Source organism: Triturus cristatus, chromosome 11 (assembly GCF_964204655.1).
Source record: "Triturus cristatus chromosome 11, aTriCri1.1, whole genome shotgun sequence".
Taxonomy (NCBI): domain Eukaryota; kingdom Metazoa; phylum Chordata; class Amphibia; order Caudata; family Salamandridae; genus Triturus; species Triturus cristatus.
Window position 1 is genome coordinate 269,514,354 of NC_140594.1, and position 26,452 is coordinate 269,540,805.

General features: G+C 48.4%; 1 protein-coding gene across 5 annotated transcripts in view; it reads right to left on the reverse strand.

Moving 5' to 3' along the window:
- The window catches only part of MORC2 (MORC family CW-type zinc finger 2), a 403,660-nt gene that overhangs the window by 173,896 nt on the left and 203,312 nt on the right, over nt 1-26,452 (reverse strand). For all 5 annotated transcript variants that reach the window (XM_085634756.1, XM_085634754.1, XM_085634755.1 and 2 more), the window contains one exon: nt 8,469-8,574. In XM_085634756.1, coding sequence (XP_085490882.1) covers nt 8,469-8,574 — 106 coding nt within the window. The remainder of the gene's footprint in view (nt 1-8,468; nt 8,575-26,452) is intronic.

Genomic DNA, 26,452 nt, shown 5'->3' on the forward strand with positions numbered 1-26,452 from the left:
AAAAGTATTTTTATGAAACATCTACTGTCGAGAAAGCATATTTTAATTCCAAGTGTTGGTTCTAAAATAAAACAAGCATATATTTTTTATATACAAACCATTGGCCTAGAGTTCAGTTATTGAGTGTGTGGAACCATTTGCTGACTGAGTGCGTACAACAAATGCTTTACACTGACCTCTGATACTGCCTTACTGCTCGACCAGGCTACCACTTTGGAGAGTAAGGTTATATCTAACTTTAACCTCTGTTAAAACCCTTGGGGTCTGTGGACTCTGTACACACTGTACCTATTAAGGAACAGTATATACAGAGCCACTTTCTCACAACATCAGAAGAGATCTGTTCCATTATCTGCAGAATCTTCTATTCATTGTTTGCATTATTTACCCTATATGCTCTCTCGTGTTAAGATTATGAGGTTACAGCTGCATTTGAACACAACCACAATCTATCTTTCAATATTTTCTTGTATACAGGGGTACAGCCATTAGTTTATGTTTCCTGCCCTTGAGCTGATCAGATGTTCTACCCCTTTGCTCTCAGAAGATAGACTGTTAACCAGACCATAGTAATTATCAAAAGAAAACAATATAGCTTTCTCTCAGATGCAAATAATGTTGATTTTTTGACAGTTTGCTGTCCTTAGATTGCAATATTGAAAAAGCCTCCTCTTAATTCCCATGAAAATTGACTTGGACTAAAAAATTCCAATTGCTTCTTCTTTTCTTTCAAATGAACCTCTCCCTATTTTCCATCTTCTGCAAGCCTCCTCTCTCTGAGCACAGTTTGCCTTAATCCATATTGTTGTATTGCCACAAACTACTCGCACTCTGTTTAAAAAATCACTACTTAGCATATACAATTCATAGGCTTACAAACCAACTGATCTGTAGCTCATCTACTAATAATGGCAACCATTTACATATCCCGTTTCCCACTAGCCATCACACATAACTTCCATCAATTTATTCTACCATATAGAGATTTAGGAGTACCAGACTACTGCCAATAACCAACAACAACCACTGAAAAAAACACTAACCTTGGGTTCCTAAGCAGCTTGATGTTCGGCATAAAGTTGTCAGCGCCTTGTTAAGAGTACTAAATTCTTTTTAAATGCAATTCCAAACACAATATTGAATATGCTACTTACCAGTATGCATCTGTTCTTGGCATGTAGGGCTGCTGAGATTCATATCTGTGCATAGATCGCCGCCTAGTGTTGGGTCCGGATGATTGCACATTGTTGTCCTGGAAGAGTCTTCGAAGTATCCTGAGATGGGCGACTCCTCCCCTGGACCACAGTGCGCATGGGCATCCTCTCCATCCCCAGATTGTTTTTCGCCATTGTGGCAGTGATGGAGTAGATACAGGAAGTGATGAGCATGCTATACAGTAATTCTGAGAGCTGCAGCTGCTACAGGTGCGATATGAATGTCAGCAGCCCTACATGCCAAGAACAGATGCATACTGGTAAGTAGCATATTCAGTTCGAGGCATGTGGGCTGCTGAATTCATATCTGTGCATAGAATACACAGCAGTACCTCCTATTAGCGGTGGCTACCCGTGCCAGCTGCAGCAGTCTGAAAAAGAGTTTTAAGAACAGCCTGTCCTACAGCTGCCTGCTGTTTTGAGTGTACATCTACACAGTAGTGTTTGGTAAATGCATGTATAGTGGACCATGTGGCTGCTCTACATATTTCCTGTAAAGGAATGTTTCCCAGGAAAGCCATGGACGCCCCTAACTTTCGTGTTGAGTGGGCTCGTGGGGGAATCGTTAATGTGCGTTTAGCTTTTTGATAACAAATTTGGATACATTTAACGATCCATCTGGCTATACCTGCTTTGGAAATGGTGTTGCCCTTGTGTTGTGGAGAGAAGGCAACGAAGAGTTGTTTAGTCTTCCTAAAGTTTTTAGTTCTGTCAATATAGTACATGAGGGCCCTCTTTACATCTAGTGTGTGGAGCATTCTCTCAGCGACATTTTGTGGGTCTTGAAAGAAAACAGGCAGTTCAATGGTTTGGTTCATGTGGAACTGCGATATTACTTTAGGCATGAATTTGGGGTTGGTACGTAGTACGACCCGGTTTGCGTGAACCTGTATAAATGGCTCCTGAATGGTTAGTGCCTGGAGTTCACTAACTCTCCTTAAGGAAGTGATGGCAACCAGGAAAGCCACTTTCCAGGTGAGGAATTGAATCTCACATGAATGGAGATGTTCAAAGGGCGGACCCATTAGTCTGGTGAGGACCAAGTTGAGGTTCCACACCGGTGCTGGGGGGTGCCTTGGGGGAATCACCCGTTTAAGTCCTTCCAAGAAGGCTTTGATGGCAGGTACTCTGAATAAAGAGGGGTGCTGCCTGTTTTGGAGATAGGCTGCTATTGCGGTTAAATGGATACGTATTGAGGTGTATGCCAGATTGCAACGGTATAGGTGTAATATATAGCAGATTATGTTCTGAATAGATGCGTCTAGCGGGTTAATGTCATTGTTGTTGCAATAAATGACAAACCTCTTCCATTTGGCTGCATAGCAAGCTCTGGTAGTGGGTCTCCTGGCCTCCTTAATGATTTCCATACAGTCAGGTGGCAGGTTTAGGTAGCCAAACTCTAGGACTTCAGGAGCCAGATTGCCAGGTTCAGCTGTTGCGGATCTGGGTGCTGAATTTCTCCATGGTTCTGCGTCAAAAGCGCAGGTTTGATCCGCAGCCTTTGATGCGGCACCACGGAAAGTTCCAGAAAGGTGGTGTACCATGGCTGGCGCGCCCATGTTGGAGCAACCAGGATGAGTTTTAGTGAGTGCTGTCGCAGTTTGCGTGCCACCAGCGGTATCAACGGCGCTGGGGGAAAAGCGTACGCAAATCTGCCGGACCAGTTCATCCATATCGCATTGCCCTGCGACTGTGGATGTGGGAACCTGGCGGCAAAGCTTTGGCATTTTGCGTTTTCCCTTGTGGCGAATAGGTCTATCTCTGGATGACCCCACTGCTGGAAGTACGGCTGGAGTACTGATGGGTGTAACTCCCACTCGTGCATCTGGTGGCTGTGTCTGCTGAGCAGATCCGCCATCTGGTTGTCCTTGCCTGGGAGGTGTTCCGCCATGAGGAATATGTTCCTCTGAATGGCCCACTTCCACATGCTCTGAGCCAGATGGGACAACTGTGGAGAGTGTGTTCCTCCCTGCTTCTGTATGTAGTACATGGCAGTCATGTTGTCCGTCCGGATCAACACGACCTTGTTGCACAGGTGTACTTTGAATGCCTTCATTGCCATGAAGATTGCCATCAGTTCCAGAAGGTTGATGTGCATCTTCTTTTGTTGTGTAGTCCATAGTCCCTGCACTGTGTAATTGAGTACATGAGCTCCCCATCCCTGGAGAGACGCGTCCGCTGTCAGTATTATCTGTGGAACAGGCTCTTGGAACGGTCGGCCCTTGCAAAGGTTTTGTGGATTCCACCAATGCAGAGAGTTGTATGCCCGACCGCTCACCAACACTAGGTCTTTTAGTTGCCCGTGAGCCTGATTCCATTGACGTGCTAAGCACTCCTGAAGCGGGCGCATATGTAGTCTCGCGTGTGGGACTATGAAAATGCAGGAGGCCATCATGCCTATCAACTGCATGAACACTCGCGCCGGAAGGGAGTGTTGAGGTTTGAATTTTGAGATCAGCAGTTGCATGCTGTTGATTCTCACTAAAGTCGGCTGAGCTGTGGCAGCCAGAGTGTTGATTGTCGCGCCCAAGTACTGTTGTACGTGCGCAGGTTGGAGACTTGATTTTGGGTAATTTAGTGAGAATCCCAGATCGTGAAGAAGGTGAATGGTGTGGGACATGTGGGTGGCACATTGTTGTGCTGACTTGGCCTGAATTAGCCAGTCGTCCAAATAAGGGAAGACGTGAATGTTTTGTCTTCGCAGATGCGCGGCCACTGTCGCCAGGCACTTGGTAAAGACCCTTGGTACTGTTGTTACTCAGAAGGGGAGAACTTTGAACTGATAGGGATTCCCTTGAATAGTGAATCTGAGGTATATCCTGTGTGAAGGGTGTATTGGTATGTGGAAGTATGCATCCTTCAGGTCTAGCGTAGCTAGGAAATCCCCCTGACTGAGTAGTGGGAGAACCTGCTGGAGGGTGAGCATATGGAAATGCTCCGATAGTATATATAGGTTTAGGGGTCGCAGGTCTAGGATAGGCCTGAGCGAGCCGTCCTTTTTTGGGATCATGAAGTACAGAGAGTACACCCCTGTGCCCTGCTGGGCGATGGGCACTACTTCTATGGCCCCTTTTGCGAGCATAGCAAGCACTTCTTGCTGGAGTAAATCCAAGTGTTCAGCTGACATAGGACGGTGCTTTGGTGGTATGTTGGGTGGAGTGGAAGTTAGTTCCAGACAGTACCCATGTTGGATGATGTCCCTGACCCACCTGTCCGTGGTGATGTTCTTCCATGCGGACAGGAACAGCTGGAGTCGTCCCCCGACAGGTGTTAAGTGGTCGGGGGTAAGGAGAGGGCGTCACTGTGTTTTGGGGAGGACCTGGTGTTGCCATATCCACGTCCCCTGCCCTTGGTGCTGGATCCACGATATCCAGCCCTGTTGTTTTTGTCGTAGGTGCTTTGTGTGCCACCTTTAGCATACTGTTGTTGTGACCCCTGACCCCTTGACGTTCCCCTATTTCCTGTGCGACGAAAGGAGCCACTACGAAATTGTTGCGTTTGTAGCGCCCCCATAGATTTGGCAGTGTCTGTGTCTTTTTTTATTTTCTCTAGGGTAGTGTCAACGTCTGGGCCAAATAAAAATTCCGTGTTAACCGGTAAGTTCAGGATATTGTTTTGGATCTCGGGTTTGAAGCCTGAGATGCGTAACCAGGCATGGCGTCGCAGCATGACACTTGTGTTTATTGCCCTGGCCGCTGTGTCAGCTGCGTCTAGGGCGCATTTTATGGATGCATTAGTGAGGAGTTGTCCTTCTCTAATGAGGAGTTCCGCTGACTCTTTATACTCCTCTGGTAGATGTTGGAGCAGTGACTCCAGCGTGTCATAATGTGACCTGTCATAACGTGCCAGGAGTGCCTGTGTATTGGCAATGCGCAGGATATTCGCTGCTTGCGCTGCAATGCGTTTGCCCGATGTTTCAAGGACTTTTGACTCTTTGTCTGGGGGAGGAGCATCACCAGTAGTCTGTGAGTGGGCTCTTTTGCGAGCGTTGGCAACCACCATAGAGTCTAATGGCAACTGACCCCTAATGTATTTAGGGTCACCGGGTGCAGGCTTATATTTCTTTTCAATCCTGGGGTTTAACACCCAGGCTCTTGTGGTGTCCTTGAAAATGTCTTTGGCAGGTTTCAGAACCCCTTTAAGCATGGGCAGAGTCTTGACAGTCCTTTCTGAAGATGCAAAAGTGTCAAGCAGGAAGTCCTCCTCAATGGCGTCAGAATGTAGCTCCACCCCATGATGAGCAGCAGCCCGTTCGATAAGGGCATTAAATGCGGCCGTGTCCTCTGTAGGAGATGTTTTAATGTTGTAGAGTTGCGCATCCTGAGTATGTGGCGCGATACTTTGGTCTGTGGGGTCATCCCACGCCTGATCAGGGTCTTGTAGTGGTTCATCGGGATCTGCGTCCCCGGGGTAGATGGTATCGTCCCCACCATATTCCTGCATCGGGTCCGATTCAGAAGGGGTAGGAGAAAAGGACTGCGGATCTACGTGGAGGGGATGTAAGTGTTCTTGTAGCACTGGCTCCTGCTCCGCCGGTAGCTTGCGTTTAAGAGGAATTTTGTATGGCACCTCTTCCCTGACTGGTGTTATTTTGCGCTTGTGGAGCATTAACCTGCCAGTGTCGGCGTCGATAAATTGTGGCCCCGAAGAATCTTGTTCTGTTAGGCCAGTGGTGGTGGACTGTGTGTGTAGGACACGTGTCCGAATCTGAAATAGTTTCGGTGCCGATGTCGGTGGCAGCCCAAATGTAATGTTGGTGGGCTCCGAGTGCACTGTACAGGGTGAGGTAGTGTCGGGACCCGGGGTAGAGTGGAGGGCTACCCGGTCACGGATGCGTTGTAGAGATGCAGAGACCTGCTGCACAGCAAACTGAGATGGTGGTTTGGTGGGCATCTTGGTAGTAGGCGTCGAGGCCGACCCCGACTTTTTTGTCGGACGGGGGTCACTGGTCTGAAAGGATGCATCGACAGTCGATTCGGCATTGGTGCTTTAGGCGTCGACGTAGCCGAGGCGGCCATCTTGACTGCGGAGGTTACGGCCTTCGGTGTCGGCGCCTTGTGGTGCCCGAGGGCGCGCTTCTTCTGTGCGTCGACCACGTCTGCTGCGGTGAGCTCGGGGCAGTGGACTGTTTCGACGCCTTTGATCCGACCACCACCAGTTTCACTTTCGATTTTGAAGGGACTGGAGCGATGGATGTGTTTGGGTTTAACAACCCGGTCGCCTTTGGTAATAGTGGCTCTTGCAGAGTGTTCGATGCCGGGCCGGAAGGCGGGGCCGAGGAACCATGTATTAGGTCTTGGGTAAGGCCCGAAGGCGATCCCTCGACCAGAGCCTGACGACAATGTCCAGTTTCGGCCTCCGTTTCGACGGATTGGCCTAGCTCCTCGGGAGAGCTGTCTTCTTCGGCCCCATAGGCTTCGTCGAAGTCCCCTACCTCGTCGACGTTTTCTTCACGGCGAAAGAGCACTTTGTCATCGTCGTCCGATTGGGAACCATGCTCTGAAGCGGGGTTAGAGACTATTTCTTCCACGCTCTCGGCGTCCTCGGTGCTGAATATATTGGTGGGTGCGGGCGCTGCCTGCTGCGCCTCGAGCCTCGCTGCCCGTCGGTTCCGCAGAGTCTTCTTGGATCGGAACCGCGCGCAGGCCATGCATTTCGATTCGTCGTGATCCGGCGAGAGACATTTATTACAGACTGGGTGGACGTCGATATGAGGGTACTTGGCGTGGCACAACGGACACCTCTTGAACGGAGTCCTCGATTCCATCGTCGATCGAGCGTCGAAGTTTGGACTAATTCGGTCCGAAAGTTGGAAGAGGGTGTGGAGCACTAGAACTAGTAGTCGACACCGAACGGTAACTGTACCGACGAAAACTATAGGCCTTTTGGCCTAAAACTAAGTATTCCGAAGTTGAGCTAAGATAGTTGCATCCGAACCCAATGGCGGAAAAAAACAATCTGGGGATGGAGAGGATGCCCATGCGCACTGTGGTCCAGGGGAGGAGTCACCCATCTCAGGATACTTCGAAGACTCTTCCAGGACAACAATGTGCAATCATCCGGACCCAACACTAGGCGGCGATCTATGCACAGATATGAATTCAGCAGCCCACATGCCTCGAACATAACCCTTCTGGTCCTCACTAATACAAATATCAGAACACTCAGCAGTTGATCAGTAGTTCAGATAAGCTGCATAATAATTTCTGTATACGGCTTGATGCTTTTACATTCACGTAAGACAGAGAACTGCTATGGGTCAAGTCCATCACCCAGTAGGGTACCAATACACAACATTAAACCACCAAGTTAATAGGCATAGAATAAGAGATCTACCACATGGTACAGGAGAAAGAAGGACTTTAGTTCACCACAGTAGGTACCAACATACTACGACCGCTTCTTGACATCTCACAACAATCATACATGGGACAATATTAACAAAGACCATCCAATAGTTTTTCCAAATATCTCTCCCTCCAACCTATGCCTGCTCAGAACAGTAAATCTTAAACAAAATATCTCAGAAGGGACAAAACAATTAGATAACCAGCTAAGTGGACTAAGCTCACAAGAAATGCCATAAAGGGGGTCATCTGAGTTGCTCAACGCTGCTAGCTTACTGAAAACCATAAACTGGATGCCTCTGGTTCAACCTTCAGCTATCACACTGTTAAGGATGTGTCCCATATCACAATGACTACACCTCCGTGGTTATGTACAACATGGAAACACTTTTCACATAGGATCGAAAAAAAACACACCCTACACGTTGTAGCGACCTACCCATGTAAGTAAATGCGTCTGTACCCCACAAAGCTGTTGTAAGCGATTTATAAATAACAATACAAGACCAATGAAAGCAAAGCACAATCAGTATATACATGCACTCAATCAGGTCAATGCAAGCACTTATGAGGAACAATATGAGGGATTAAAAGTACTGCAACTGCATCAGTACAATCATGTTAGTAATTAGAGATACACAATAAAGTGTTTAGATGGGACAGAGAAAGAGGCTATGAGACTAAATTACCAGTTAGATCTGAGCAAGAAAATTACTAGACTTATTCAACAACTGTTGAGGTTTAAATCAGAATTTGATTGAGAGCACATTATTTGTGTGCGACACCACAGAAGTGAAATCCACTAGCAAGCGGGACCAGACAAGCAATCAGCACTGTAAAAGCAACAATCTGAGCAAGCAAGCAGCATGACTATATAACACTTACTAGAACGTTAACAGACACTTACCTATCTTGTTCAGGATCCGGATTCATTGTACACACCCAGCTATCTGGGTAATCTCGCTCTACAGAGCTCAATTGAAAGGGCAATGTCCGCCACTTTAGACACAAATCTAATAGAACAAAAATAAACACCAAAAGACATTTAAACAACAAGAAAAAACACGTACATAAGAGACCCATGCTTCTTTAAAGTATGGATAAGGTAAACCCAATGTTTTAAAAACAATGGTAGGCCAGTACAAAGGGCCGGAGTCATACGTTTTTCCACCAATAAAAACAACTTCACCTCCATGAGAGTTAAACTAAGTGTTTTCAAAATTGATGGGCCTTATCTTCAAACCCATCTACAAAGTTCCAATGCAGCATCTATCATGGAAAATGGCCATCCCATTTGCTGCCAGCCCTGCTTGCAAGCTCTATCAGCTGTTGAGCCCTATAACAGTTTTCCATTCCAATAGAGAAGTAATGAGAACTCGCCTGTCTTTTCTACCGAAGGTAGTTTAAACGTTTCATATCAATCAGACTATCACCATTCCTGTATTCTAGAGCAGTGTATCTATGCTGGATTAACATTCTTTCCTATAACTATTTGTCAGAATGGTGTTGCATTTTTTCCTAGACAAAACCAAGTCAATAGGAAAATCTAACCGGCTCTATCTTAATTCCATTCCAGTACACATAGCTTTAACCAGCTCGAACAACTGAATACCTCTGGTAACAAAAGGAAATGCAAAAAAAATACAAAATCGGTTAAAAACCACTGCCAGTAACCAACACTGGTAAATGCATTAGGATTTGCCTATGTAGTTAATATATAACATTTATTTTTTAAGTTTTATCTTGGTGAGTGGTTGTGCAATATAACTTAAAAGAACTCCTAGGAAAGTCCTAGTCCTGCAACATAAGGTGCATGACGGATTCAAAAGTGGGTTTTTTTGCGCCTTCGCATAGTTTACATAAAGTGGCTGTGGACACAAAATGCACACTTGTTTAATCGAACACTAGTGTGAAATCAGTGTAACACAAATCGTTGCATTGATGCAAAGCACCGGAAGGCATACCTGGTGAATATTTCTCTTGACCAGTTACAAATGTAATCTAAAGGACCCTGTTGCAACCTAAGGGCTTTTGGAAATTTGAAAATACATGTGTATAAAAGTAGAAAGGCAAACAAATGTACAGTTTTTACAAAGAACAACAAGGCAAACAATGCCAGACTTAATACAAAAATAAAAAATGGAAACTAATATACACGAGGTCAAAGACGAAAGTGAATTTCTGTGGCTTTCAGTAGGCTCTTGAAAAAACATTTATAACGGATCAACTGGATTTTCCGACAGGGCATTGCTTTGCAGCGGGAAACACAGAACACCAGCAAGTGCTTTTAATCCCGGCTCTGAAGGTTCACCAGCACCTGATCCGGAGTTAACAAGTTGAAACTGAAGTCCTATTGCTGAACTTTTCATTGTTTTATGGTTAAAAGTTTTCTTTTGTTGAGAGGAGTCCATGGCATTTGTCTCTTCACTCTTTTTTTAAGACAAGCTTTCAATGTCAAGTGAATCACTCTTAACTCCCAACAGGCTGATGTGGATCCGAGGCTCCACCCAGAGCCCTCTGCTCTTCACCTCTCCCAGATGGCCGACCCAGCCCAGGAGTGAAGCATCTGTCACTACCATCAGCTTTGGTTGAGGAAGGAACAACGGTCTGCCGCTGACCCAATCTCAGTTTGTCAGCCACCACTGCAGATCTTTTCCAGTTCCCTACGATACCGGACCAGATCAGAAAGATTGCCCGGATGCTGCGCCCAATGGGACTCCAGGTTCTACTGCAAATCCAGCATATGTTAAAAGTAGGATGCAGGAGGTCATGAGGCCCTGCAGCCTCAGAGTCAGTCTCTCTGAAATATAGGCTAGAGGCTGAAACATCAGAATCATAGCTTGAATTTCCTGGACTCACCGCCCTGACGGATAGGTGCAAAACTACACTGTATCAAGAATGGCTCCATTGAAAGGGAGCCTCTGAGAGGGCGTCAGGTGTGACTTCGGCCCAGTGATATTGAACCCCAGAGAATGCACGAGGTTGGCTGTAGTATGGAGGTGAGAGATGACTGCCTGGGGCGAGCCTGCCTTTAACAGCCAGTCATCAAGATAGGGGAAGTCTGAAAATCCAGACTTCTGCAAATGTGCTGCAACCACCGCCATCACCTTGGTGAACACCCGAGGGGCACTGGTAAAGCCAAAAGGAAGCGTAGCGAACTAAAAATGCTCATGGCCCAACGTGAACCACAGGTAATGCCTGCGGGTAAGCAAGACAGGGTTATAGCAGTAGGCATCCTGAAAGTCCAGTGTTTTTGCATTCAGTCTTCAGGGTCCAGGGTAGACCGAACCAGAGCATCTTGAATATCTCCTTCTTCTAGAAGAAGTTGAGAATGCGTGGATTAAAATAGGGCATAGGCCTCCATCGTTCTTTGGCACCAGAAAGTAAAGGGAACACCAGCCACAATCTACTTCTCTTGCAGGGTCCCTCTCAATGGGTACCTCTCAATGGCTCCTTTGGCTGAAAGAGCCTGTATTTCCTACTGGAGCATGGAGAGGTGGTGTAACCCCTCTGAAAAAGTTGAAGTATCAACTTGGCCGATGTTATAGACTGGCAGCGGAGCAGGTGATGTCAGATTCTGCTGCCGACTGGGTGCCTGTGATGGTAGGAGGACAAACAACAGGTGTTTCGAGGAAGCGGTTCTTGGGGACGTGGTGGCAGATTGGGTAACGTCTGGTTGTGTGTCCCACAAGGCTTCTGGAAACCAAGTCTGTGGCCACGAAAGCAATGTCCAGCCTGTAGGCCCTGGTGGCTGAGCAGGAATGGGCGCAGCTGGTAAAGCCTACTGTAGCCACATAAGTGGCGAAAGGCAGTATGGTGTTAACATAGAGCCACGGAGAGGCCCATTGACTGGGGAATACCCCGGCTATCCTTCAAACGCTACAGTACAGAATCTGCCTTATCGTAGAAGAGGTGGGTGCCATCAGAGGGCATGACCATAAGGGATGCTTGGCTTCCACCGAAAAGTGGCACTGCAGATGCTATTATTCGGTCTAGCAAGTCAGTTGTACCCAGTCCGCAGCGAATGCAAAATTTTGCTGCATTCTTGCCATTGGCAGTAGCCTGGGTCAGGATGGATCAGTCCTCCTCTGAGACCATGGGCAGTACTTTGCAATTGAATCACAACTGTGTGGGTGTATCGGACTAAGAAGCACGCAGTGTACACAGACAGCAGTGCAAGGCTAGCGGAAGAGAACATTCTCTTGCCAAAGGTTCCCATCCTGTTGGATTTCCAATCTGATGGTGTGGTAAGGAATGTGCCACTGTTAACTTGGATGTGGAAGCCTGCAAAACCAAAAGCGGAGTCCTCAGAAGTGGGACGATGGCGCCAGGCAATTCTCCGGTGCACCGGAGCCCTAGTGCATGGGTTGGCCCATGCTCCAAGCAGCATATCTTTGAGGGCTTCATTAAAAGGGAGGAGATGGTCTACTGGCTGAAGCACTTCAGTCAAGACGTTAGTCTTTATTGCCACTTAGGGCAACGTAAGGCACAGGACCTTAGCCCCACCCCTTCTCATCACCATGGCAAAGGAGGCCCTTCCTCCGTAGCCACACTAGGAGAAGAAATTAGACCGGTGTCAGGGGAGGTGTCCAAACCACTGCCAACAACTAGTTCCTCATGCCAGTTGTCCTCGGGCTCTTCTGGGGGGTTTTGGTAACCATACAGTACCTCCCCGATAATACTTCTCAAAGGGCATGTTAAAAGGAATATGCTACTTACCAGTATACATCTGTTCTTGGCATGTAGAGCTGCAGATCTACACACTTGTGCATAGATCGCCAACTGGTGTTGGGCCCGGATGTTTGCAGTTTGTTTTTCCTCTTGGAAAGTCTTTGGAAGTCACGAGGTCGGTGACTCCTCCTTTGGATCGTATTGCGCATGGGCTTCGGCTCCATCCTCAGATTGTTTTTCGCCAGCAGGGAAAGATAGAGCGTAGAAGTAACAGTGAAGATGCCCATGTGTGTGCTATCTAAATAAGATAAACTGGAACAGATAAAGGTAGCCGGGGAGGCGGGTGGGCGTGTGTAGATCTGCAGCTCTACATGCCAAGAACAGATGCATACTGGTAAGTAGCATATTCCGTTCGAGGCATATGAGCTGCAGATTACACACTTGTGCATAGATTATATAGCAGTACCCACCGTTAGCGGCGACCACCCGTATCTGTTGCAGTGGTTTGAAATAACCTGGGCACTGTAAGGGCAGTGCTGCCATTTATGAGTACATGGTGCTGAGAGCTCGTCAAACACAAACTCCACAGCACCATAATGGCAACACTGAAGACTGAAGTTTGGTATCAAACTTCTCAGCACATTAAACCCGCACTGATGCCAGTATGGGATTTATGGTACCAAGCACCACAGAGGTGGTTGGTAGATTAAACCCTAGAGATGCCCCCTGAAAACTAACCTACAATCCACGTCTGGTCTGGGAGGCTGCCTAGGCTGCCACACAGCAGACATGTTGCTGGACCCCGGGTAGGAGGGCCCCCGATCTCCTGGGCCTGAAACAATGCACATCCTGCGCGAGGTGCATCTCTCCTCCCCCAGGATGGACAGGGGGAAGCTTCAAAGGCATGCCGCCTCTGAGCTTCCCCAGGACACTTGCTGCCCCCACTCTGGTGGGAAGCCTGGCCGGAAACCCCAAATAAGGACAGGGGATGTGCCAGCCTGCCAACCCCACACCTCAGGTGGGGGAGGCGAGGTGAAGCACATCTCCGGGCGCTCGCCATCTTGAAGATGGGAGGCCGTGCCCAATCAGGACTAGGCTACTGCCCCCCTCCCGCAGGAGATTGGCAGGATAGGGGGTGTACCCACCCCAGGGCAGGGACCCATTGGTCCCTGCCCTTTACCTACCTGTAAAGCCCCTAAATCTAGTATTTAGGGGCACCCTGAACCTTCCTTCCTTAGATTCCGAAAAACTAAGAAGAGCTGCTGTGCAGCTGCTAAGGAAGAGGAAGACACCAACTGCTTTGGCACCAGCCCTACCGGCCTGTCGACCCTCGAACCTGCTCCTGGTTACATCCTGGCACCTCTTGTGGCCTGCAACCTCACAAACCCCGGAGGACCTGGCTACCTTTTGGCTCTAAGCACCTGGGACTCCCATGAGCAGAGGCTCTGCTCAAAACCAGCTTCTAACCCCTGGCATCAGCCCGGAACCGTGAACCCTGCACACTCTGCACCCGCCAAGCCTGGCCTGTGCCGGAGTGAACAAAGACCCCGAGGAAGTCCCCCCAGCGACTGTGACCCCGAATCCGGCACCCAAGGACTCACCTCGACGCTCCTGACGATGCCTGCAGCCTCAGAACCAGGGACCCCCCCCAGCCGCGATCAACAGAGGGCAAGATTTCCCGACACTAAAAGGCACCCCTGCACCCGGCGCCCTGCGGTGCCCTGTGCCCAACTCCTGGGTGCCTACCTATCCTCCAACTACCCAACTTACCTCTCGAAGTGGTGGTCACACCTGAAGAATCTTCGTCCCCGAGCTTGCAGCCTTTGTTCGTTTTTGAGCTTCTCCATTGCAATCCATTGAGCGCCCGACGGCTCAAAAGCACCCTGCACCCAGCCGCCCGAGTGCCCCTGGAAGTGCAATCTCTACTCTACTCTACTTCCCCATTTGCCCTGAGCAAGTGACCAGGAGCCCAGTTCCCACAGCCGCGTGGCCTGCTAGCCAGCAGCCACCAACCAAGGGCCCCCTGCCTCCCATAGGACAACATTGGGCCTAACTCACTCTGCACCCGGCTGCCCCTGTGCCGCTGAGGGTGTAACAACTGTACTTACCTGACCCTGGGAGACCCCTGAGTCTATGCCCAGAACCTTAACTCTGCCAGTCGAGTACTTACCCAAAAGCCGATAACTCTTTCCTTCCATAGGGTAACATTGACTGGTTTCACTTGGAAATTCTTTTAAGTGTGGAGATTCTAAACTTTAAAATATTCACCTAAAATCAACCGAGTAACGAGGTCGAAAATACTCACCTGCTATCAGGAGAGATCCCAGTGCTGGATCTTGGTGCCCAGCACTGACCCTGAAAAGTAATTACAACCGTACTTACCGCTAACCCAATTCTCTTCCATAGGAAACCATTGACTGTTTTTCTGTGAAATTTCTTCTAAGTGTCGATTTTTGCAAACTACAAATATTCTTTAAAAATCGCACCAACTGTGAAAACGTAATTGCTTACCTGTTTTAGATAGATGTCCCAGGGCTGAACCTAGGAGCCCAAAACTGGATTACAAAAGTAACGAGAACATACTTTACCTGTAATTTGAATTTCATTCCATAGGATAACATTGCCTGTTTTTTGCTGAAAAAGTTTCTAAGTGTCGATTTTGCAAACTTACAAATATTCGTTAAAAATCGCCTGTATAACAAAAACTCATTCTTTCAACTGTTTACAGGAGATGCCCCAGTGCTGGATCCAGGATCTAACACTGAGTTAGAAAAAGTAACAATAACCCCACTTACCTGCTAAGTGAATTTCCTCCCATAGGATAACATTGGTGATTCTATGTGAAAAAGTTTTCGTGTCAACTTTTAAAATACCAAAATATTGCTTAAAAATCACTACTGTAACCAAAACGCTTTTACTCAATTGTTTACAGGAAATGTCCCAAGACTGAATCCAGGACCCAGTCCTGTGGTTAGAAAAGTAATCCTTAAAGTAACTAATTGCATTTAACTAGAAATTCCCGTTGAGCTCAATGTATTATTATGTTTGAAATTGTGTTGCCTATTGCAACAACTGTGTCGATTGCATTCAAAAGCCTATTGCATATTGAAAGTATTTATCTAAAGCCTCTCATTCAGAGAAAGTATATTTTGAAATCTATTGTTGGTTCAAAAATAAAACAACCATATATTTTTATACAAAACCATTGGCCTAGAGTTCAGTTCTTGAGTGTGAGACTATTTGCTGACTGAGTGTGTGCAACAAATGCTTTACACTGTCCTCTGATACTGCCTTACTGCTCGACCAAGCTACCACTTTAGAGAGTAAGGTTATATCTAACTTTAGCCTCTGAAGACTGTGGACTCTGTGCACACTGTACCTATTTGGGAATAGAGTATACAGAGCCACTTTCTCACAGCATGCAGACTCTTTGGTGGCTGAGAACAACAGATAGTTTCTTACCTGTCGGTGTAGTTTTGCAGCTTGAAGATCTTTCTGGATTCACTATGCTGTGCATTATTCCACGGTCTGGTGGTTGGGTCCGGAAACGTAGTCTTTCTTTTTTTTTTTTTTTTGTAGCCCAGCTGGGCGTCGACGTCCCACCATTTGGTGCACTTCTCGTGACGTCGTCATGCTTCCTGCGGAAGTCCCACCTCGGGCGCCATCTTCGGATTCTTTTTTATTTATTTTTTAACCCTAGGCAATTTTCAGTATTTCTTCTTAATCATATCCTTTCTCATATTCCTTTCTATGTCTCTTTTTGTTCTCCATTCTCTGTCTTTCCCCCCTCTTCTCCAGCCTCATCTTTCTGGCAGAGGTGGGTGGGTTCGCTAGTGAATCCAGAAAGATCTTCAAGCTGCAAAACTACACCGACAGGTAAGAAACTATTCGTTTTGCAGCGTGAATCTTTCTGGATTCACTATGCTGTGCATAGATTTTGTAGCGGTTTGTCACTTTTGTGGCGGCTGGGTGGAAGATGAGCATTGGTCGTTGAATATATGTTGAAGCACCTTCTGTCCTACCTGTGCTTCCTTGTTCATTTGTATATCCACGCAGTAGTGCTTAGTGAACGTGTGCACTGAAGCCCATGTTGCCGCCAGGTATGTCTTGAATGGGTGTGTTCACCAGAAAGGAGATTGTTGCTCCTTTCTTCCTCGTGGAGTCGGTCCGTGCCCCTTCCGATAGTTCTTGCCCTGCCTGTTTGTGGCAGAATTGTATCGTTAGTGCGATCCATCGCGCGATGGTGCTTTTTGTTACTGGTCTACCCAGGAAGCTGGTTGCGAAGGACACAAAAAACTGCTTTCCTGTGCTCCTTGGTTCTCTCGATGTAGTGCATCACCGCCCTTCTAGCGTCTAGGGTGTGCAGTGCCCTTTCAGCGCTTGTGGCTGGGTTCTGAAAGAAGCCTGGTATTTGTATTGACTGGTTCATATGGAATGCCGACACCACCTTCGGCATGAAGTGTGGGTCCGTTCTCATTACGACTCTGTCCTTGTGTATTTGGATGTAAGGCTCTTGCAGCGTTAGTGCTTGCAGCTTGCTGACTCTGCGCAGCGAGGTTATTGCCACCAGAAAGGCTGTCTTCATTGTTAGCATTTGAAGCGAGGCCTTGTGGATGGGCTCAAAGGGCACCTTCATAAGCTCCGTTAGGACTACGTTGAAGTTTCATGCCGGCGGCGGCATCCTCCTTGGTGGCGCTATCCTCTTTGCCCCTTCCAGGAATCTCTTTACTACTCATGATGTAAAGAAACTCTTACCCGTCTCACCTTGTGTGTAGACTACAATCACTGCTAGGTGTACCCTTAGCGAGGATGAGCATAGATTAGCGTTTAGTAGGTGCATGAGGTATCTCAGCACTGTTGATTCCTTTGTCAACTTGTTCTGCAGTTTCTTTTTGCTGCACCATTGTGTGAACCGCTTACATTTTTCCCCATAGCATTTTCGTGTCGTCGGTCTCCTTGCCTCCCGGAGCACTCGCATAGTGCTTTGAGGTAGCTTAAGGTGTGCGAACTCGAGGTCTTCAGGAGCCATGCCGCTGGGCCGAGGCTCTCTGGCTGTAGAACCTCTCCGTTCTGCATGGAGAGTAAGTCTTTTTTTTTTTGAACTTGTGTGGTGGTCCCTGTGCCATCTCCACTATTTGCGAGTACCATGTCTGTCTTGGCCACTGTGGTGCCACTAGGATCAGTGTCATGTTGCTGGTCCTGCACTTGTTGAGTACCCTGTGTATCAGTGGTATTGGTGGAAAAGCGTAGGCAAATTTTTTTGACCAACTTATCCATAGGGCATTTCCCTGGGATTGTTTTTCTGGTTGTCTGGATGCGCAGTTTTGGCATTTTGCATTCAGGTGTGTTGCAAGGTCTATTGTCGTGTACCCCACCTTCTGAATAGCCTTTGCGTTTCCTGTCCATTGAGCTCCCACTCGTGGGATACTGAAGTCTGCCTGCTGAGCCAGTCTGCTTCCACATTGTCCTTCCCTGGTAGGTGTATGGCCAGCAGGTCTATTTTGAGTGGGATGGCCCACCTCCAAATCTCCTGAGCCAGGTTGGATAGGGGAATGGATTGTGTTCCTCCCTGCTTGTTGATGTAGAACATCGTTGTTGTATTGTCTGTTTGTATCAACACCTTCTGGCTGTACAGGTTTTTCTGGAAGGCCTCAGGGCTAGGAATACGATCTTCAATTCCAGGTAGTTGATGTGTCTGACCGCATCTGCTTGAGTCCACAGACCCCTCACTCTGAGCTTGTTCATATGTGCTCCCCATCCTATCTGGGATGCGTCTGTGGTGATGTCACCGTTGGGCTTGGTGGTGTCAAGGGCTTCCCTATAGTTATGTTCTCCTTGTTCCACCATGCTATTTCTTCTTGCACTGCGTGCGTTACAACCACTAGATCCTCCCAACTTCCGCTTGCTTGTGACCATTGCTGTTGCGGTCTCATGTGTAGGCGTACATTGGGAACTAGGTGAATGCATGACGCCATCATCCCCATGATCTTGTTCGCTGTTCTCACTGTCAGAGCTCGCCCCTTCTGGTAGAGGCGCGTCTCCTTCAGCAGGGCCAGTGTTCTCTTCTCGCTGGGCAACACCGTTCCCTGTATGGTGTTGATCTGAGCCCCCAGGAAGATCTTCACCTGTTCTGGTTCCATAGAGGATTTCACCCAGTGTATTGAGAAACCCAGCTTCATTAGCGTGCTTGTGACCCGTTGTGCGTGTTCCTCGCATCTTTCGCGTGAACTTGCCTTTATTAGCCAGTCGTTGAGATAAGGGTACACATGAATCCCTTCCCGCCGCAGGTACGCTGCCACTGCTGCCAGGCATTTTGTGAAGACCCTTGGTGCGGACTTTAGTCCGAATGCTAAGGTTGTGAATTGGTAGTGTTCTCTGTTGATGGCGAACCTTAACAGATGTTTCTGCTGCCTGTTCATTGGGATGTGCAGGTAGGCATCTTTGAGATCCACGGTGGACATGAAGTCCCAGTCTCTCATTTGTGGGAGTATCTCTTGTAGGGACGTCATTTTGAATTTCTGTGTCCTTATGTATTTGTTTAGGAACCGTAGATCCAGGATGGGTCTTAGTGTTTCGTCCACCTTTGGTACCAGGAAGTAGTTCGAGTACACTCCCCTGTTCCTTTCTTTGAATGGTACTGGTTCTATGGCCTACTTTTGGAGTAGCTCTTGTGCTTCCTCTACGAGTTGCACTAGCTCCTGTCCTGAGTGTTCCCTTCTCTTTGGTTTTTTGTTTGGTGGCTTCCTTTCCAGCTCTATGCAGTACCCAAACTGTATGATGTTGAGTATCCACTTGTCTGTTATGTTTTGCCATTCCTGAAGGAAATGTCTCAGCCTGCCGTCAACCGGTGTTGCATGCTCCTTGGCGTTTGGTCTGTGTAACCCTCTTGTTTTGGATCTTCTGTGCTCTACCCTCGGAGTGATCTTGTGGGTGAGCACTCCTCTCCGGGCGAAGTCACTTCGAGGCGGGCTGTTCTTCCCCTCTTAGTCTTTGCCCTCATCCGTTGCCCCTACTGCGAAAGGACTGGCCCAGAGGCTGGTACTGCCAGTTTTGTTTCTGCTGCCCCTGCTGTCCATGATTGTCGCCTTGATGGGAATGTCTGGTGTGACGTTCCCGGCTGGTTTCCTCCCCTTCAGTAAGGTCTCCGTGTCGGGGTACCTCTACGCATCCCTCTGAATTGCAGTGCCCCCATGGATCTTGCCATTTCGTCTTTTCGTCGAACTCCTTTTTCCTTTGTAGGATGCTTTCCATTTCTGCCTCGAGCCTCCTCTTCTTCTTTTCCAGTTCGGAGGCATGTTCGGCGTCGAGCGCTGGTCTTTTCGACGGAGCCTTCGTCGACGCGACCTTATCTTTCGAAGTCGAGCACCCAAGTTCTTGGCCTTGCTTCGACGAACTTTGCTTTTCGCCGGTCTTTGGGCACCTGGGAGTCCTTTTAGAAGGATCCGCCGTGCCTTTCGTCCTTGGATCCACTCGTGGCCGTCGAAATTTTCGGAGCTGGTGTTTGTGAAAAAGTGCCATCTTTCTTGCATGGTATGCCCCCACTTTTTGCTAAATTGCTGAATGTACTTTGACTGAGTGTGCTCTGGACTCCTGCCAATCAGGTGCCCAGGGCCTATGTTCCTTCCCTAAAACAAACCAAACCCAAATTGGCAAACCTTGGCCACATGTCAGCCCCTGGTAAATGTTACCCTAAGTACCCAGGGCTTTGTGACCCAGGAAGGCCTCTAAGAGCTGCAGCACTCCTTGTGCCACTCTTAGAGGCCCTGTACCCTTAAACACACACACTGCCTTTGCAGGCTGAGTGTTTGGGTGCAAGACAAAAACCAAGTCGACATGGCACACATCCCTGTGTGCCATGCCCATCACATACACTGCCATGGCATACATCAGTCACCCCTCTAGCTGGGTGCCTTATGCCAATGGTGTGGGCACAGGAGCAAGAGCCCTGTGCCCCTACAGTGCCCAGGTCCATTCCTGAGCCCTGCAAGTGCAGTGCTGCCATTTAAAGAGTACATGGTGCTGGGAGCTCGTCAAACACGAGATCCACAGCACCATAATGGCAACACTAAAGACTGGGAAGTTTGGTATCAAACCTCTCAGCACATTAAACCCACACCGATGCCAGTGTGGGATTTAATGTACCAAGCACCCCAGAGGGCATCTTAGAGGTGCCCCCTCGAACCTAACCTACGAATCCACGTCTGCTCTGAGGCTGCCTAGGCTGCCACCCAGCAGACATGTTGCTGGACCCCTGGGCAGGAGAGCCCCTGCTCTCCTGGTCCTGCAACAATGCACATCCTGGGCGAGGTGCTAAATCTCCTCCCCCAGGATGGGCAGGGGGAAGCTTCAAAGGCATGCCGCCTCTGTGAGTTTCCCCAGGCCCCTGCAACCCCCCACTCTGGCGGGAAGCTTTGGCCGGAAACCCCAAATAAGGACAGGGGATGTGCCAGCCTGCCAACCTCACCCCTCAGGTGGGGGAGGCGAGGCGAAGCACATCTCCGGGCTCTCGCCATCTTGAAGATGGGGAGCCCTACCCTATCAGGACTAGGCTACTGCCCCCCTCCCACAGGAGAGAGGCAGGATAGGGGGTATACCCACCCCAGGACGGGGACCCATTGGTCCCTGCCCTTCACCTACCTGTAACGCCCCTAAATCTAGTATTTAGGGGCACCCTGAACCTTCCTTCCCCAGATTCCAGATTCCAAACTATGAAGAGCAAGAAGAAAGAAGACCTGCCCTGCAGCTGCTGAAAAGAGGAAGACACCAACTGCTTTGGCCCCAGCCCTACCGGCCTGTCGACCCTCGAACCTGCTCCTGCTCCAGCCCGGCATCTCTTGTGGCTAGCAACCTCACCAACCCCGAAGGACCTGGCTACCTTTTGGCTCTAAGCCCCTGGGACTCCCATGAGTAGAGGCTCTACTCGAAACCTATCTCTAACCCCTGGCAGCAGCCTGGAACCGCGAACCCAGCACACTCTGCACCAGCCGAGCCTGGCCAGTGCCGGAGTGAACAAAGACCCAGAGGACGACCCCACGGCGACTGTGACCCCGAGTCCGGCACCCAAGGACCTCCCTCGACATTCCTGAAGAAGCCTGCAGCCTCAGAACCAGGTGCCCCCCCAACCGCGATAAACAGAGGGTAAGATTTCCCGACACCTAAAGGCACCCCTGCACGTGGCCCCCACGGCCCCCTGTGCCCAATCCCGGGGTACCTACCTATCCTCCAACTACCTAACTTACCCCTCGAAGTGGTGGTGGCACCTGAAGAGTCCTCATCCCCGAGCTTGCAGTCTTTTTCCTAACCGGAGATTTCCCATTGAAATCCATTGAGCGCCCGAAGGCTCAAAAGCACTCTGCACCCAGCTGCCCGAGTGGCCCTGGCAGTGAAAACTCTACTCCTTCCTACTTCCCCACTTGCCCTGAGTAAGTGACCAGGAGCCCAGCTCCCACAGCCGCGTGGCTTGCCAGTCAGTAGCCACCAAACAAGGCCCCCCTATCCCTCATAGGATAACATTGGGCCTAACTCTCTCTGCACCCGGCCGCCCTAGAGCCGCTGAGGGTCAAACAACTGTACTTACCTGACCCTGGGAGACCCCGGAGTCTGTGCCCAGAACCTCAACTCTGCCAGTCAAGTACTTATCCTTAAACCGCAAACTCTATTTTCCTCATAGGGTAACATTGACTGGCTTTTTCCTGAAATTTCTTCTAAGTGTGGACTTTTCAAATCTTCAAATATTCACCAAAAATCAGCCGAGTGATAAAAACGAATTTACTCACCTGTTCTTAGGTGAGCTCCCAGTGCTGGATCTTGGTGCCCAGCACTGACTCTGAAAAATCTCTACAACTGTACTTACCCTTAACTCAATTTTCTTCCATAGGAAACCATTGACTGTTTTTCTGTGAAATTTCTTCTAAGTGTCGATTTCTGCAATCTTTAAATATTCTTCAAAAATCGTATAATATCTGAAAACGTAATTGCTTACCTGTTTTGGATAAAGGTCCCAGTACTGAGTCTAGGCACCCAGTACTGGATTACAAAAGTAACAAGAACATACTGTACCTGTAACCTGCATTTTCTTCCATAGGGAATCATTGACTGTTTTCTCTGAAATATTTTCTAAGTGTCAACTTTTAAAATAGCTAAATATTAGTTAAAAATCATCACAGTACTTAAGTTGACTTTATCACTTGATTCTGAGAACTGACCCAGGACTGAATCTAGGATCCAGTCCTGGAATTTCAAAAGTAATCTAAAAAGTAATCTGTTGTAAATAACTTGAATTTACCATTGAGCTAAATGTATTGTTGTGTTTAAAAATAGAGTTGCCTACTGCAACCACTTGTAACTGTTTACTAAAGTCTATTGCATATTGCAAAAGTATTTATATGAAACATCTACTGTTGAGAAAGTATATTTTAACTCCAAGTGTTGGTTCTAAAATAAAACAAGCATATATTTTTTATATATAAACCATTGGGCTAGAGTTCAGTTATTGAGTGTGTGAAACCATTTGCTGACTGATTGTGTACAACAAATGCTTTACACTGTCCTCTGGTACTGCCTTACTGCTCGACCAAGCTACCACTTTAGAGAGTAAGGTTATACCTAACTTTAACCTCTGTCAAACCCTGGGGGACTGTGGACTCTGTACACCCTGTACCTATTAAGGAACAGTATATACAGAGCCACTTTCTCACAGTGTTCCTTTCGAGGACTTTGACTGTTTTTCGAGAGTCTGACTGTTTTTCGGGGCCCTGTCGAGGGTTTAGTGTTCGACGTCTCTACTACCTTATCAGACGTTTTCTTATCGGTCTCTGCGATCGTGAAGTCATCTGGTCCCTCGGCGACGTTGTCTTCATCGTCGGTGGAGAGGCCCAGTTCGTACAGCGTCGGGGCCTGTCCCTTGCCCTCCATGTTGTAGTTGGCTCTCCTCTGTCTCTCTCTCACCCGCAGAGTCTTCGGTGTGAAGGCGGAACAGGCGTTGCAGTCTTTGCTCTCGTGGTCGACTGGCAGGCAAAGGTTGCAGACCGGGTGTTGGTCCTTCTGCGAGTATTTATGGTGGGAGTTACGGCAGAATTTAAAGGGTGTCTTGTCCATTCCTGCGCTCAGCGTCCCTGAGTGCGCATTCTCCGTTGGACGTCGAAGATCTCGAGGTTCTCCTCCTTCTTCGTCGTCCCGGCTCGTTGATCTTCCTTCTGTAGTCTTCCTCAAGTTCTTCTTCGATGAAACTCGTGCTCTTTCTTCTTTTCTTCGCAAAAAACTCTGGAGCTTCACGTTGACGATCCAGACCCAACAGCGGAAAAAAGAATCTGAAGATGGCGCCCCGAGGTGGGACTTCCGCAGGAAGCATGACAACGTCACAAGAAGTGCACCAAATGGTGGGACGTCGACGCCCACCTGGGCTACAAAACAAAAACAAAAAAAAAAAAAGAAAGACTACGAATCCGGACCCAACCACCAGATCGCGGAATAATGCACAGCATAATGAATCCAGAAAGATCTTCAAGCCTTTGGGGCGCCATCTTCGGGTTCTTTTTCCCTCTTTTTTTTTTTTAAACCCTAGGCGTTCTCTTAATTTTCCTTTTCCAATTTCCTTTAGTATTTCAATTATTCTGTTCTTCCTTGTCCTTCCACCTCATCTTCCTGGCAGAGGTGGGTGGGTTCGCTAGTGAATCCAGAAAGATCTTCAAGCTGCAAAACTACACCGACAGGTAAGAAACTATTCGTTTTGCAGCGTGAATCTTTCTGGATTCACTATGCTGTGCATAGACTTTGTAGCGGTTTGTTATCTTTGTGGCGGCTGGGTGGTAGATGAGTGTTGGCGGTTGAATATGTGTTGAAGCACCTTCTGTCCTACTTGTGCTTCCTTGTTCATCTGTACGTCCATGCAATAGTGCTTAGTGAACGTGTGCACTGAAGCCCATGTTGCCGCCAGGCATATGTCTTGAATGGGCGTATTTGCCAGAAAGGCAATAGTTGCTCCCTTCTTCCTTGTGGAGTGGGCTCGTGGCCACTGCCCTGCCTGTTTGTGGCAGAATTGTATTGTCAGTGCGATCCATCGTGCAATGGTGGCTTTTGTCACAGGTCTACCCAGGAAACTAATTGCAAAGGAGACAAAGAGCTGCTTGGTCTTCCTGTGCTCTTTGGTCCTCTAAATGTAGTACATCACTGCCCTTCTAGCGTCTAGAGTGTGCAGTGCCCTTTCTGCGCTTGTTGTGGGGTTTTGAAAGAAACTCGGTATCTGAATTGGTGGTTCATATGGAATACCGACACCACCTTAGGCATGAAGTGTGGGTCCGTTCTTAGAACCACCCTATCCTTGTGTATCTGGATATAGGGCTCTTGCAGTGTTAGTGCTTGCAGCTCGCTCACTCTGCGCAGCGAGGTTATCGCTACCAGGTAGGCTGTTTTTATTGTCAGCATTTGCAGCGTGGCCTTGTGGATGGGCTCAAACGGCGCCTTCATAAGCTCGGTTAGGACCACGTTGAGGTTCCATGCCGGCGGCGGCATCCTCTTTGGTGGCGCAATTCTTTTCGCCCCTTCCAGGAACCTCTTTACTACCTGTGACGTAAAGAGACTTCCTCCTCTCTCCCCTCGTGTGTAAGCTACGATTGCCGCTAGGTGTACCCTTAGGGAGGATGAGCATAGATTACTTTTTAGTAGGTGTACGAGATATATAAGCACCGTTGACTCTGTTGTCATTTTATTCTGTAGTTTATTTCTGCTGCACCATATTGTGAACCTTTTCCATTTCTCCCCATAGCATTTTCGTGTTGTAGGTCTCCTTCCCTCCCGCAGCACTCGCATAGTGCTTGGAGGTAGGTTCAGGTGCACAAACTCCAAGTCTTCAGGAGCCATGCCGCCAGGCTGAGGCTCTCTGGCTCTGGATGCAGGACCTCTCCGTTCTGCATGGAGAGCAGGTCCTTTCTTCTTGTGAATTTGTGAGGAGTGCCTTGTGCCATTTCCACTATTTGAGAGAACCATGTCTGCCTTGCCCACTGTGGTGCCACTAGGATCAGTGTCATGTTGCTGGTCCTGCACTTGTCGAGCACCCTGTGTAACAGCGGTATCAGTGGAAAACGTAGGCAAATGTCTTTGACCAACTTATCCATAGGGCATTCCCTTGCGATTGCTGTTCTGGTTGTCTGGATGCGAAGTTTTGGCATTTTGCATTCAGGCGTGTTGCAAACAGGTCTATTGTCGGTGTTCCCCCACCTTTGGAATAGCCTCTGCGTTTCCTGTCCATTGAGCTCCCACTCGTGGGATACCGATGTCTGTCTGCTGAGCCAGTCTGCCTCCACATTGTCCTTCCCTGGTAGGTGTATGGCCAGCAGGTCTATCTTGAGTGGGATGGCCCATCTCCAAATCTCCTGTGCCAGAGTGGAAAGGGGGAACTATATTGTCCCTCCCTGCTTGTTGATATAGAACATGGTAGTAGTATTGTCTGTCTGTATCAACACTTTCTGGTTGTATAGCTGCTTCTGGAAGGCCTTCAGGGCTAGCAGGACAGTCTTCAATTCCAGGTAATTGATGTGTCTGACCGCATCTGCCGGAGTCCACAGACCCCTCACCCTGAGCTTGTTCATGTGTGCTCCCCATCCTATTTGTGATGCGTCCGTGGTGATGGTCACAGTTGGGTTTGGTGGTATCAAGGTCTTTCCTGTAGTTACGTTCTCTCTGTTCCACCATGCTATCTCCTCCTGCACTGCGTGCGTAACAACCACTAGATCCTCCCAACTCCCGCTTGCTTGTGACCATTGCTGTTGCAGCCATTCTTAAAATGGTCTCATGTGAAGCCGTACATTGGGGACTAGGTGGATGCATGACGCCATCATCCCCATGATCTTGCTCATTGTTCTCACTGTCAGAACTCGCCCCTTCTGGTAGAGACGCGTCTCGTTCAGCAGGGCTATTGTTCTTCTGTCGCTGGGCATGACCGTTCCGTCTATGGTGTTGATCTTCGCCCCCAGGACGATCTTCACCTGTTCTGGTTCCATCGATGACTTCCCCCAGTGTATCGAGAACCCCAGGTTTGTTAGTGTTCTTGTCACCCGTTCTGCGTGCTCCTCGCACTTGTCGCGAGTGCTTGCTTTGATTAGCCAGTCGTCTAGGTAAGGATACACATGAATCCCTTCCCTTCGTAAGTACGCTGCTACTGCTGCAAGGCATTTTGTGAAAACCCTTAGGGCGTACTTTAGACCGAATGCCAGGGTTGTAAAC